Raw genomic sequence first — 15,949 nt, 5'->3', positions numbered from 1 at the left:
GTTGGTCACTTCTGGCTCCAGGACACATGACAATATAAATACCGTACATATGACCAAATAAATTAATTACTGCTTGTTTATGGTAGTGAAACAACAGTATAGTTCACTGATGTTTTTTGAATAGTTTTTTCACAACAGTGGAGCTGTCTGGCCCAGGGGAATGGGATGTGTTAGGTTCTTGATATTCACACTTGTTAGGAGGATACAATCATTGTATTCATCCTGTAAAGGACAAAGGGTTTTTCAAAATCTAATCAGGTTTTAAAACATGTTGAAATAGTCAGGAGCATGATGAAGAGAAGCTGCTGAGTAGTACTTAAGCATATAAATACTATTGAGAATGTCAGTGACAGACAATATAAGAGCAAATGGACGAGTGTTAAAGAGAAACAGAGACAGATAAAGCAGTGTGGGACTAATGTAGACAAGTAGAAAATTTCAAATAGAAAAGCGAGCAACTGATGAAAGTCAGGAGTTTCTTTAGCTGCTCCTGGTCTTCCTTTCCCCCCCTCTGCTAATAATTATTCCATTTCAAGGCTCCCTCAATCATAGATAAGTCAAAGGGTTTACCAAAAAGCACCTGTCCCCAAAGCGCAGAAGAAAAACTCTCAGTTTCAACACTCCATTCTAATGTGCTGATTCCAGGAACCTTACATTGGAAATAAATGATGACACATGGGTGCTTCGATCAGTTCCAACTGAGGATTTTTTTTTTCTTTTCAAACATACATTTTTCCTCCCTTTTCTCTGGCAGCTGGATAAGTTTTCTCTGGTATGTGAGGGGGGAGGGAGGAAAAAGAAGGTTGTCTGTACTGAGGTCTGTTCTGCACATGTTCCTCTTTCACAACCTTTTATAAGTTATCCCAACTGAGGAAAAGAAAGAGATTTAACAGTGGGAAAGAAGAACAACAACAGACAAAGTCAGAGTCTGCAGAATGTGTCTGAGGAAAAAAGAGAAAGATGGGTGGAGCAGAGGAGATGACGAGACGGCTTTGATTACGCGCAGATCTGGTTATTACCAGCCTGCGAGAGACTCTATTAAACAATAACAAATGGAGACCATCAGTCAGTCCATCAGTAATAGGCTACAACAAGAAGTCGGCTGATGGGAAACACACATACTAATAGTCAACGCAGAGAGACTAAAAAGATATAAAAGCAACTTCATAAAAATCGAAATTAAATTTCCACTCCTAGGTGTTTTTGAAAGAAAAGTGTCACATTTGCCAACTGTTTGACAGTTTAAAGGAAAAGCGTGTTTGTCTAACGTGTCTGTATTGCCCAAGTTTACGGTAGAGGGTAGTGAGGCATTGAAACTTTTGCACCTTTCGGGTGTTTTGGCATCCAAATTTTTTATCACTGCAATTTTTTCGTAAAGCTTTCTCAGATTAAAGTTTACCTAATGCGCATAGACAACATAACTAATAAATGCTATGTGTTATACAGAAGCATCTGAGAAGCAGCTCTACTCTGAGTCCATCCCAAATCACTAAATTCCTCACTCTGCACTAAGGGTGCAGGGTAACAAAATTTTGTTCTTCAATACTCACAGCTCATGGCCATATATGAGGGTAGAAATGTTGACTGGCTGGTAAATTGACAAGTTTAATTTCATGTTCAGCTATCTTTTCACCAAAAACACTGGTACAGCATCTAAAGACACCTTTTGTCATCTCCCATGACATTCTGCACTTACTCATGAACAAGATCCCAAAACATGTCAGCTTTTCTACTTAGGGCAGCAAGTTGTGACTTGAAGTAGACACTCCACCCTTTTCCTTGGTTTCAGATTGGGAGGACTAATTCTCATTCCCGCCGCTTCACTTTCAGCAATGAACTGCTCTGGTGCAAGCTATGACCAGATGAAACTAACAAAACCAAATCATCCACGAAAAGCAAAGACAAGGTCCTGAGGCTACTAAAGCGCGAAGTGGCAAAAGGTTTCCTAGAACTTCTGTCTGTAAAAAGATGATCAGTATCAGTGAAAAAGGAAGCTCTGGCAGAGTCCACTGGAAATATGTCTGACTTATTAATGGCAATATGGACGATGGTTGTGTAGGGATCGAATAGCCCAAAAAAATTGGCCAAAAACCTCATACTCCCAAAGCAACCCCGATGAACAAATTTCATCTCCCAAGTCCACAAAATGCATGTAGACCGGTTGAGAAAGATCCCACAAACCCTTGAATATCCAGTATTCCAAGATCAAGAAAAAAAATTATTCTTCCTCCTGAATCTGGGGTTTGACCAATGGATGTACTCTCTTCTTTCATACCCTAACACAGACATTTCTGTTGTTTAACTACCTCATTGATTTCTCCCACTCATGGGTGAGTAGTTCCCTCCTTCCCAAACTCTGCCTCTGTCACCAAAGTGGGGCTGAGGAGATCCTTGAAATATTCTTTCCATTGCCTGACTGTATCTTCCACTGAGGTCAGCAGCACCCCATCCCCACTGTACACTGTGTGAGTATCACTTTCCATTCCTGAGTCACCAAAACTGATCATTGATCTGTGACCTAAGGTGTTTGGATAACGTGCACTTATGAACACCATTATGCTTGAGCATGACACTTATTATGAAAAAACAGTGGTACAGAAGGCCCAGGAAGGCAACCCTCAAGTCTACAAAGGAAAACCCCAACATGCAGAGAATCAACCAAGTATATCCACCCCTGTCCACTGACTCTCACAAAATTTCAAATCAATTCAGTTTTATTTATATAGCTCCAAATCACAACAACAGTTGCCTCAAAGGACTTTATATTGTAAGGTAAAGACCCCACAATGATACAGAGAAAACCCCAACAATCACATGACCCCCTATGAGCAAGCACATTGGCGACAGTGGGAAGGAAAAACTCCCTTTAACAGGAAGAACCCTTGAGCAGGACCAGGCTCAGGAAGCGGCAGCCATCTGCTGCAACCAGTTGGAGGTGAGGGGAGGAAGACAAGACAAAGACATGCTGTGGAAGAGAGCCAGAGATTAATAATAACTAATAATTAAATGCTGAAAGGTGTATAAACACATAATGAGTAAAAAAAAGGTGACTGAAGAAGAAACATGGTAATCCCCCAGCAACCTAGATCTATTGCAGCGTAATTAAGGAAGGACTCAGGGTCACTTGATCCAGCCCTAACTATATACTTTATCAAAAAGGAAAACTTAAAGTAGTCTTAAAAGTAGAGATGGTGTCTATCTCCCAAATCCAACCTGGAACCTGGTTCCACAGAAGAGGGGCCTGAAAGCTGAAAGCTCTGCCTACCATTACCTACTTTTAAAAAATATTCTAGAAACCACAAGTAAGCCTGCAGTCTGAGAGCCAAGTGCTCTAACCAGGTGATATGGTATTATAAGGTCATTAAGATAAGATGGGGCCTGATTATTCAAGACCTTATTTGTGAGGAGCAGGATTTTAAATTTGATTCTGGATTTAACAGGGGGGCAATAGGCATTGGTAGATAAAATCAGGTATCATCTGCATAGCAGTGAAAATGTATGCTATGCCTTCTGATGATTCTGCTTAAGGGTAGCATGTATAATCTAAACCGAATTGGTCCTAGCGAATGCTGTGGAGCTCCATAATTAACCTTAGTGTGTGAAGAGGACTCTTCATCCACATGAACAAATTGGAGTCTATTAGACAGATACGATTCAAACCATTGCAGCGCAGTACATTTAATACCTGGGGCATGCTCTAATCACTGTAATACAGTTGTTATGGTCAACAGTATTGAAAGCTGCACTGAGGTCTAGCAGGAAAAGCACAGAGATGAGTCCACTGTCAGAGGCCATAGGAAGATCATTTGTAACCTGCACAAAAGTTGTTTCTGTGCTGTGATGAGCTTTTAAACCTGACTGAAACTCTTCAAATGACCCATTCCTCTGCAGATGATCAGTTAGCTGTTTTACAGCTACTCTTTCTAGAAAAACAAAAGGGAACCTAATATTTGAAGAGAGTCCAGCCCTTCTCCAGGAGACTGGTTTCAGAGCTTGAGCCATGCATCAAGATGAGCATGAGAATATCTAGCTGGTATCTCTTAACCTTAAGCACTAGCTCAGGCTCCTACCCCACCAGATAGGTGATGTTTCATGTCCAAAGAACTAGTTTCAATAGCCAGCAATCAGACTGTCACGACGTCTGCCCTCAACTGCCCAATACACACTGCACCTGACACCTAGACGGCCTTCTTCAGCCTGTCGATCAACAAATAACATAATTGATCAATGGATGTTGTTTACCAGATGGCAGTTTTTAAAAACATAAAATATTTATTTTTTACATTTAAATATATAATATTCATACACTGCTCAAAAAAATTAAAGGAACATTTTGAAAACACTTCAAATTTGAATGCTGGATTTCTATAAACGACTGAATAATATGTTAAGAGCAAAAGGATACCATATCATTTATTGGAAATAAAAATGATCAACCTACAGAGAGCTGAATTCAAAGACACCCAAAAATCAAAGCAAAAAAATGATGTGGCAGGCTAGTTCAGTTTGGAGAAATTTAATTGCAGCAACTCAAAATGGTACTGTGTAGTCTGTATGGCCCCCACATGCTTGTATGCATCCCTGACAATGTCAGCGAATGCTCCTAATGAGACAATAAAAGGTGTCCTGGGGGATCTTGTCCCTGATCAGGACCAGTGAGGTCCTTGCAGTTAATGTTTCTAGCAGTCTTTGTTGTTATAATGAAATCATAGTCAATAAAAATTTGAATGTGTTGGATTTCTTTTTTCTTTTTTTCTTTTTTTTTAGCTCCACAACAGTTTACATGTTTGTTGCCATTTCCTGAACAAGCTGCCATGAATTATGGTCTTGTAAACCAGCTATTTTCCTCAGGTGCTGATTGCTAGGATTTGTGGAGGGTATTCAGACTGTGGTTTCTCTGCCTCTCTGACCCCAGAATGAAAGACTGGCTATACTATTAGAGTAATTGCAAGATCTGGCCTTCCACTAAGTTTTTTCTTTTTTGTGCCATTTTGTTTGTAACTGTTTCCATATGATTGGTTGGGCTCATGGGAGGACAGATGATGAAATATAACACACAAATCCCGTCTAAATAACAGAAAACACACAATAGAGCTTTCTGTATATCAAATGAACACATTAATATATACAAGCACACACACACACACACACACACACACACACACACACACACACACACACACACACACACACACACACACACACACACACACACACACACACACACACACACACACACAGAGTTGGGGTTGTGATCAACTGAGTTGTTTAAAAATGATTTGTTGACATGTTAGAACTCCAAAGTAAAATGTTTTAATGCTTTCAAGGAACGACATAAAATACAAAACTGTCATAAATAAAACATAAAAAAGTTATGATTATCAAGGGTGAGTCAGTGTGGTTATGTTATTGGTGGAAGGGGTTGGAAGCAGATTACTGTGCATTTTTACTGAACAATTATCATCCATGACCAATGCTGTGATCAACTCAATATGTCTTCTTTGACCCAGTGGAGAAGATCACAAATTGCACAAGCCTGGGACCAATTAACAAGTTATAGGCGTGCATGGACTACCAGTATATTTTTCAAAGTCGATTTGTCCCTCTTTCCAGCTGGTGGCGCTAGTGCATCTCACTGAAGCCTGTCCAGATTTACACTGACTAAACATGCTACTCTTTCCTATGGTCCACAGGCAATACAACGTCCTGGTCTTCTGGTTAAATAAAAAAATGACACTGTGCGTGAACACCAATGCATATACCAAATATTTCAGAGCAAATAACAAATCAAAAGAGAAATTGTGTCCTTCCACCTCATTGTTCAAACAGACTGAGAACATTTCTGTTTGTCAGTGTAGGGCAGCTAATTTGCTGCTGATTTACTGCTCTTTACTGATTTATTTGCTCTTTATCACAGTTCAATATCAATGAACTAATACAGATTTGGATGGCATTTCCTGAAATACAGACAATACTCTGACATTTATTTATTTATTTTACAAAAACTGCAGAATGTCCATTTCCTGTTATGAAGGACAATGCTCTGTAAACTTTACTTTGATTTTTAATTTTTGACAGAACAACTAGAACAACTGCCTCTTGTGTCTAAATAGAAGTCATGTCCTAATTTGTGCAAATGACAGCAAACAACTGAAACTTCTCTGAAAGCATTTAGATTTAATGTCCATCGATTTATTGGAATAATATGAATTTTAAAAATCTAACACCACTACCACTTTAAAAATGCTAAATTTTAGCTGATGTTTATACAGCGTTCACCCAAAACAATTGAATAGTTTATGTTTTATCATACTTTCTTTTAATGGAGCGAGACAGAGCATCAATTAAAGACTCATAATGTCTTAAGTAAAGTGTAGTTTCTAAACTGATTTCCATGTCATGTGAAATTTGTATTTTATTCCTTATAACCCAGTCAGAATTCTGGCTCCCACAGGTTGGCTGTGTGCTCATGTGGCACAATCAATCAATCAATCACTCCCAGATACTATTGATCTCAACTCATTGTGTGTACTGTATAAAGCACACCTATACCATGAATCATTAAGCTGAGATGTCAGCTAAACAATAGGAATAAGGTTCAACCCATCAATATATATGTCCTACCGGACTTGGATTTGGATACCAAATTGGAATAATAAGCTGGTCACAGGAGGTGACAGATGCCACTCGCGTCAAGACATGAAAACTCCTTACAAAGCATGGAGGTCACTAACCATTCGTCCAGCACCCTGAGGCTCTATGAGCAACAGAAAGAGGGAGGAGGAGGAGGAGTGAGTGTCAGAGCCACAATACAGGATGAAACATGGAGCATCCGCAAATATCTCAGGAAGATGGGCCCCTGAGATGAGCCGTTCCAATAGTGCCTCAGACAAATGAAGATAGATGGGGATAAGGAAGAGGAACTATAATGAAAGACCAAGCCTCTGCATGGCATGTACCATCAACAGATCGAGTGGATCAGAGCGCAGAGGCTCTGATGATAGCAGCACAAGAAGAGACCTGAAGCACCAGATCCACAGAGGCAGCAGTTTACCAAGGCTGACAGGACCCAAGTTGGCGTGTGTGCATAGATGCCCCTGAGACTAACCAACACAAAGTAGCAGGATGTAAGACGCAGGGTTGGACCATATACACTGAGACAGGTAGCGACCTCGCCAGTGTAGCCAATGTAGCCAGCAACCTTGCCAGTGCAGCCAGTGACCTCAAAAAGCAGAAAAGCACAAGAAGCAAAGAGAAGATAAAAGACTCAAGAGATGAAGGCAATTACCAGAAATGTTCCATTTAAATCACACACAGACCTGGGTCAACTGCAGGATCGGCTGTCTTTTTTTTTTTTTTTGTCTCTGTACAATATTGAATGCGATCCATTACTGCCACTCTGGTAATGGTAATCCATCTCTGACAGACCTTTCATAGCATATGTGGCTTTTTAGAAGTGAACACTGAGACTGAGGGCAAAATAACAGATTAACAACCCTAATTTGTCCTGAGGTTTTAATGGCCAAAATTATATGCAATCTTCCCCCTGTCTTCTATCAATCTAAGCGTCACCGTGGTCGGTTTGAATTCACATTTATAGTCAGCCATGTGCTTTCAATTTCTTCTGTGGACTAATAAAGGCCATTTGAGAAAGGGGCATTTTGATTGGGTGATTTCTCTTTTTTCTCTTTAAAGACCTCTGGACTGCAGAGTGTGAATGTTTGACAGTTACAAATGCTGCTCTGGCAGGTTCACATTTCTTTCAACCAGCCAGCGAGAGGACTGATTCTTTAAGCTGACGCAAATGTGGAGAGAAGACAAACTGTACACACACACACACACACACACACACACACACACACACACACACACACACACACACACACACACACACACACACACACACACACATTCAAACACACGCAAACACAAAACCTGGATTCAATAATCCAGACTGCTCTATTAAGATGAGAGGCCGAACATACATAACCACTGTCAGAAAAACTCAATGTAAAACTACGGAGGAAATGAAAGTTCAACAAAGTTTAATGTGATCCATCAGAATATGGAAATTTTTCAGACAAGAACCCAACTGTACTGTCTCTGTGCCATACTGAAAATTAGTTGTTTCCGTTTCTTATAGTTTGAGAGCCTGAACTGTAAATACTTCTGCCTGACGAAATTCTGATAAATCATTTTTTTTAAAGTCTTACACTGTGGCTTTTACAGTTTTGTGCCAGGTTTCTGAGATTTACCACATCTGAAAATATCCAGTACAATGAAACTTCCGCGTGGTATTGTATAGTGGTATTGTAAGATGGTAGAATTGCCCACTGTTAAAAAAAGGTATAGAAATAACAGACAAAACATTTGTTTCACAATTTATCAATCAGACCTACATTCAGAATGAATGTATCCCAAAGTATTGCAGAGTCCTCACAAAGTGTGGGACAATTTTCACAATTTTAAAGATTTGCACACAAATAGGAATATCTCTGCAAAGGCAGATTTCATTATCAGTTCCAGTGAAAGAGAATAACACCCAAATATGGCAAAATCCAAAGTCTGTAGTCTATATAGCAGGGGTAGGCGACTCCAGTTGTTTTGAAAGGCCTAGACAGATTCCAAACCACTGCTTTTTAAAGACATTTTTTTATAAACGTGGGCAAAACAAGGCACTTCAGAAGTTTTCCGTGTTTACTCTAGTTTGAGTAAAGTTAAGCAATACATTATTAATGGCAGTACCTGAAATCTTTAGGTACTGGCATTATATAATATATGCAATATATAAAACTAGCCTGGTACTTTACATGGCAGCAGTTTAAGGAAATAAACATATGTATAAAATCTGTTTTCTGGCTCACTATAAGAATGACCAATCAAATGTCTATGTTAAAATAAAACAAAATCAAATCAAAAATAAAGCAACCTGAAAGGCAATTCTACCATCTTCAATACAGTTATTTTTTACCATAATCATATTATCATATTTAATCTGCTAAGTCTGTTTTCAAACTACTGTGTTTATCTTTAACTTTTCCACTATGCAATCCTCTCGCCCCCTTTTTAGTGCCCACAATTGTTCGTTTAGAGTAGCAGAAATGTTACTGACTAAATTTTGGAATTATTTTAGATGAAAATTTAAAAAAGAAAAGAAAGCATCAATTAGTGCTCACCAGGTTCAAATTTAGATGATTGTGTAAAAAATGTAAAAAAAAAACAACAACTCTTTGCTCCTTGAAAGGATTTTTGCAGGTCTGCAACACATTGGCTCTAATTCCAATGGAAAGCACTAGTAGTATCATCCCACTTTTCTCATCTTTGCAAACAAAACCATTATTAAGTTGACTCCTAGTCTGCTCTATATGCAGTACTATGTGTGTACAAATAACCCAACTCATCCTTTCATCCCTTTGTGGGACCGTCAGAGTGAAACTTCAAAGCTACCCACACACTGTAATGTGGCCTCCAACCAACCAACCAGCCTCTTCCTGTAGCTTGAGAGAAAACACAGTGTATATGAAATGCACAATATGACAGTTACCACGGAGCGGTGATGTTCTTCTTCCTGAAATCTGAGACATAATTGAGGTTTTTCTGCTCTCTACTCTGTACCTGTTATTCAGACATAATTATGGTATTCTGAACTGCCATAAAAGCTATTAGAACTAATCTCATTAGCAGTGTATTGCTCAAAGACTTTTTTGATATTTAGAAAGTTTGAACCATAAATGGAGCAAACAGCAGTGATAAAGAGACAACCCACTTCCACTAAGTCACATATTATTTATCTGAAAATGTTGGATTTCTCTTTGTACTTTAGTTTGCTTAGAAGTAGACTTAGTAAACTTAGTAATCAGACAACAATTAAACATGAATAATCACAATTATCTCATTACACTACAATGCTCTGCATGAAAAACTGCAGTCCTTCCATTCATTTTAACCATTCCTACAGAACAGCATTTTTTCTTATTTTTAAAAAGGAGACGATCTGGTACAGTTTTAATACAATAATTAGGCCTGATCCGTAATCTGGTGTCCCTGAATAGAGCCAAACAAAGAAAGCAGCAACACTGGAAGTAGCGTGATACTCCCATAGCCAGCCAGTTGTCTGTCAGGCCCTAATTTGATTCACTGAACTAGACTGCTCTACCCTATTTGTGGTACTCGTATGGAATCATTTAATAAATATTAGGATTTACTGTGAAGGAGATGGTGGTTCAGTTTTGGTAAAAAATCTAGGATTTAATCGCAGGTATCTGTGTGTCTTCTTTGCACACATACAGTTTATGAAAGTAGTTTTGCAATCATTAGTTGACAAATTTAAGATTCCACCTACTCATCTCTTTCGGGTCAAAAACCCGATGTCATTGTCACACAGTTGTGATTAAAAAAAATCAGTAGCATAAAATATAAAATGAGGTGTGAAACAAATATTTTAAAATATTAACTGTTTATTTGTTACCACCTGTTTATACATTCAGAAATAACCTTTTAGAGAAACAAAAATTAATCAGGCAGTTTGTCCTGTGAAAAAATAAGGATTCGATCTTCTCTGGCTGTAGTTTCAACTTTCATACCATACTTCACTACAGGCCAAACTAACCACCGTTCAACGTTATTACAACCAGCAAACCCAGCCTGTTTTTCATCTATACTTCTGTCCTTCAATAAATGGGGTAATTGCAGCAAGCACCTACAGAGTTATATCACACCCATAATGCTAGTGGCAGAGTTCCCAGAATTCATTAATGTGGGGTAGAAACAGACCTAGAGGAGCACCATGCCCCCCATTTCATTGGTGTTTCATACAGACTGTTTGATTTCCAACCCCTAAAAATATTTTGTATATGCAGGCTTTTAAAATGCATTAATCTCTCTTTGTGAGTCTGTATTTGTGTTAACCGTCTGATCATGGAAGTAGACAGCAAGGCTGAAACGTTTGACATTGCTGTTAAATATATCAAATGAAAATGAGCTAGAACGCATGAAGTGTTGGTGGCATCAGCTGCAGTAGGTAATGTGAGCAGAGAATGCATCAGATTCTAAAATAATAATTTCATTGCAGTGGCATTTTGTCAGGCAAATCTAAAGTCACACTGGTGAAAACTGTATAGAAACTAAATGTAGAAAAAATAGTGGCTATATCATTCAAAAAGTACCCACGTCATGTCCAAAGAATCACCAGAAGGGATACGTTTCATACCTTTTAATATCATAGTTTTAAAAATGTGCTGGCACTTATTGTTGTTTTTGTTTTTTGGACCTTATAGGCAGTGAATACACAGCCTGCAGTTTTTCAGTTTCAGTTAAAATATACCCCAACACAAGAATCACATACTCCAAACAAATTACACCTCGTGCACTAATGTGGCACACCAGCAAACCTGACAGAAATAGTGGTCGACTGAGTAAGAGATCCACAAATTAGAAATAGTTTTACAGTCTGTCTAAAAGTGGCAAGACTGTGGAAAACCAGCTTTAGTAAAGGGAACTCTGTAAGTCATGAGGACTTTCAGTTGCCACATCAACTTCCTGAACGCACCTAAATAGTAATTAACAGTGGGCAGAGGCAAGCTTGGGCCTGTCTGACAAACAGTAGATGACTAACATTAGTGTAGTCTCATCAAGTTCACAACTCAACAGCTATTTTCTTGCAACACTAGGAGATATTTGTTGTTTCTATCAGCTTGTTTCTATCTATACCAAACTGTGACATATCTGGCCTCGGTCAGTATCAAAGGAATGCTCTGCTTTAAGCACAGGTTTGTATCTGAGCCCATATCCTTACCTGTTCAAACTCTCTGAGGCTGTGCATCTGTACTGGGGGTCCTTTGTCTGTTTCGTCACCTGAGAAATCTGCACAGGTAGAAGAAGAAACATGTACACATCAACTCTGTAAGCTTACGGCCATTACTCTCAGAGGAGCTATTCTGCTGCAGGAATTTAATACCCTTAGGGTTTTCTATGTTTATAGCTTCATAACATAGAACAAGTCTGCTGTATACAATGTGTTTAATAGTAAAAAACAAAAAGCATTTGATCTGTAAAATGCTGTTTAAATCTCCTCATGAATGCTTCCTATTTACAGTAAATTTGCTCTCGTTTCTGAGAATTATCAGTGCAACAGCAACGGGTGAAATTTAAACACTTCAGGGTTTTCTGAGCAACATCTCTGAGACTGTGTGATCAACCATCACCTCGTTATAAACCCATTAAACCTAGATACAAATGGGCTGTGTGTGTCCTTATACACACACTCATAGAATTGATATAGTATATTGTGGTCCAATTGAAATATTTCCAGAGGTCTAAAGACATCGCAAAGCCATGCTTATCCCCTATAACAGGCCAGGAGTTTTCCAAGAAAACTCCACGCAATACTTAGAATTCGATTTGTATAATAGTTTGAATTTTATTCCTTTAAAAGCAGGGCCAATTATCTGCAGGAGAAAGGGGGTGGTGGTAGTGAAGGGCAAGATCCCAAGGGGTGTAATCACGTTAGCTTTGGCAGAGTTTATATTTCTAACGGTTCTTTAAAATTGCAGCACATTAAATATTATTAAAAAGCTGTTGTGTAAGAAGTTAGAAGGTATCCTGGATCAAGTGCTGAGATGTTAGCTGCTGCAGTGCCTGCAGCAAGCCAGGCTACAAAACACTACAGATCACAGATATGAATGACATAATAGTAGAAGTATGCAAGCACACATTTTGTTTGATTAGACTTGCAGAACCATCATTAACATAATACATTACTTTTGTCCAAATCCTCATCACATTTAAATCACACTTGGATGCCTAGTCTTAAATTTAGAATTACATTTTAGGAAACATTTATCTTCCTTTCAAGAGTGGGATGATTACATTTAAATGGTAGATGTCATTGTGGTCGTGTTAAGTTAGCACAACTTGTTTTATTTAGAATGACGCCTCAGATTTTTACTGTCAGCAATTAATACTGTGAATTTTGACAAGTAATTTCATATCATTGTCCTGATCTTTGACCCAGGACTATGATGAAGCTAGGAGCCAAAGAACAGTGATGCCTGAGGTAATCAGAGCACTCAGGGCAGTAACCACCAAACTGGGTGAATGGATCCAACAGATCCCAGAAATCACTTTGGAGATCTGTCCTAGGAAGAGCAAAGATACTTCACAGGCCATCAAGCTGCCAAGGTAGGGGTATTCTTAAGTTATATGACCCAAGTTTGAATGATAAAGGCAGCTTACTTACAAATAAATGAACATTGTCTAATTTTTAGAAGCAGGAGAAAATGCACATTTAAAAAATAAGACAAGCACCACTTTGCATTTGTAATACATTAGGAGACACTTACCCATCATGCTTTTTGGCCTGGCCCGTTTATCTGCACCACAGTGCCTGAAAACAGAGACAGCTATCAGTAAAGTCCCTGAACATTTTCCCAAGTGTCTTCACCAGCAGCTGCATAATGATCCTTATCTTTGCACTAAACCTGTTTCCTGCTGGAGTCCTGCCCGCATGATGTATGAGTGAAAATGTAATAAGTCGTACAAAGCAGTAGGAATGAGCAGAGCTGCTTCACACTGCCATGTCAGAGAAGCTGACACTCACATGCTGCTGGTGGAAAATGAGTCAGCAAATGCTTCAAGTCACACAGCCATCAGTCACCAATGGGGAAACAGTAAACAAAGACAGCATGGAATAATCCAAGAACTCCTTCCACCAACTGGCCATGAAACTCTAAAGGGGCTTCTTAGAGACTTTCTCATTTTTGGGACCTAATGTTAATGTGCACCCCTGCTAATATACATGAATTACAAGCCGCCATATATAGGAGAATACTGTGATTGGGTGAGGTTGGTTAAGTCATTTACACTCCTGAGACATATCCTGTAACCAGTGTTGGGGAGTAACGGAATACATGTACCGCCGTTACGTATTTAAAATACATAATATGAGTAACTGTATTCCGTTACAGTTACCATTTAAAAGGTGGTATTCAGAATACAGTTACTTTGTTGAAATAAAGGGATTACACGGTGGTCTTTTCCTGTTTCATATGTTAGGCTGTCCCCTCTCTATTTTTGGTAATTCCACGCCGGTGGAAACCCAAACAAAACACCCATTAAGAGGCTCAAATGCCTGTGTCTCAACCTTGCGGCCCGCATGACAAAACATTTTTTCAAATTATTGTTCAAAAAATTATTTAATATGAACGCAATAGGCAGAATGTTACAGGCATAGCCCTAAAGAATGTAGCCTTTTGGGCAGTGTAGCCCAGTTGTAAGTAAGCTATTAAGACTCGACTGTACACTGTGTTCGTGTTTTCCTCTGAAACAATAAGTTCCATTGGAGCAGATTTTCAACGCCTCTCTCTGTCTCTCACTAGCAAAGTTGACCCAGACAACAAAGTAAAGCTAGATTACGGCTACGAGCCCGACACGGAACCAGAGGTATTAGCCAGAGGTCCCTTTACTGCGGTTTGGAGCCGCGGACCTGTTTTATATACGCGTTCACTGCTAAAAGTGCAGCTTTACCTAATGTCCACCTTACTGTTACTCATTTACATTAAGATTTAAACATCTAGTTGGTATTGGTATGGCGAATAACCTTCAGTAATAGTAATAAATCACAGCAATAGTACATTCATGTAGTTGTAAAAAGCATGATAATATATTAAGTAATCCAAAGTATTCAGAATACGTTACTCTCATTGAGCAACGTAACGGAATACGTTACAAAATACATTTTGGGGCATGTATTCTGTAATCTGTAGTGGAATACATTTTAAAAGTAACCTTCCCAACACTGCCTGTAACTGGTAATTTTAAAATACTTTATGAGCTAATGTTATAAACTACCTATCAACAAATCCATGCAGTGATTGCTAGATGGCTAACTTTTTTGCTAACATTACATTGCCAAATTACTTCACCAGCTAATATGATCTGTTAGAATAACTTGTGTATATCAAATGATATTTATTCATCAGTAAATCATTTATTAGCCAAAAGCAAAGACTGAATTCATGTGAATTATTGGTTGGCAAGCTAGCCAATTTTGCTGTCATTATACCATTATAACCTGGGGTTAAAGCAGCCTGGAACACTGAGGAATGGTGTTCCAACACCTTTAGTTGAAGAGTAAATAAACCTGATTGACAGTTTAATACAAAATACTGTCAAGCAATTTTATTTTTTAAGAGCTGCAGTCTAATGGTCCTTTTAGCTATTTTTTCTGAGACAATTAAGTCACTAAATAATCCCACATGCACACATCCTTTTCTCATCTCATTCTTTTGATGCGTTCATGGTTAAGATAGAACCATAAGTTATATAAGTTGTGTCCAAGGTGCTTCAGCATCTAGCTAGCACCACAGAAGTGGAGTGAACAAAATCCAACTTTTTTGAAATGCCAGGTAATTTCAAATTCATCATTTTAAAAGGCTCAATATATGATATATGACACACACACTGTTTCTGTGCAATTTGGCACATAATTTGATATCTATGGGTGAAGTGGCTGTATTTCCAAAGGAAGAAAAAATGTTAATGTGTGATCATTTTACTCTCTGCGATGGAGAGTAATATAAGAAAGAGGAGACATGAGAGGAAGATTAGAGATTCTGTTCTAAGGTAAAGACTGCTTAAGAAGTGGGGTCGCTGTAGCTCAGGAGGTAGAGCAGAGCATCTACTAATCAGAAGGTTGCTTAATGCATCCGAGTGTGAATGTTTGTGAATATTAGGGAGACAAAGCACAGAAAAAGTGCTTGTGTGATTGAGTGAATGGGGCATGATGTTTAATGTGCTTTGAGTGCTCAAGTAGAGTAGAAAAGGATTATGTGTAATTGCATTGGCTGCATTTTTAGATAAATAGTTGTATATAACTTTATTGTTTACAAAATTTGTGCATACGTTTTCAAAATCTACAATTTATATTTGCATTTCAAGTTATGAAAATAAT

General features: G+C 38.5%; 1 protein-coding gene across 1 annotated transcript in view; it reads right to left on the bottom strand.

Annotated features, from left to right (window-relative positions):
- pde4dip (phosphodiesterase 4D interacting protein) overlaps positions 1-15,949 on the bottom strand; it is a 93,715-nt gene that overhangs the window by 65,466 nt on the left and 12,300 nt on the right. The window contains exons 2-3 of the mRNA XM_063460147.1: positions 13,341-13,384; positions 11,795-11,862 (exon numbers count right to left, since the gene is read on the bottom strand). Of these exons, the coding sequence (XP_063316217.1) occupies positions 11,795-11,862; positions 13,341-13,347 (75 nt within the window). The 5' untranslated portion in view covers positions 13,348-13,384. The remainder of the gene's footprint in view (positions 1-11,794; positions 11,863-13,340; positions 13,385-15,949) is intronic.

This window comes from Pelmatolapia mariae, linkage group LG17 (assembly GCF_036321145.2).
Source record: "Pelmatolapia mariae isolate MD_Pm_ZW linkage group LG17, Pm_UMD_F_2, whole genome shotgun sequence".
Classification (NCBI taxonomy): Eukaryota; Metazoa; Chordata; class Actinopteri; order Cichliformes; family Cichlidae; genus Pelmatolapia; species Pelmatolapia mariae.
The sequence above is the reverse complement of the archived record's forward strand: the minus strand, read 5'-3'. Positions and strand labels throughout refer to the sequence as shown.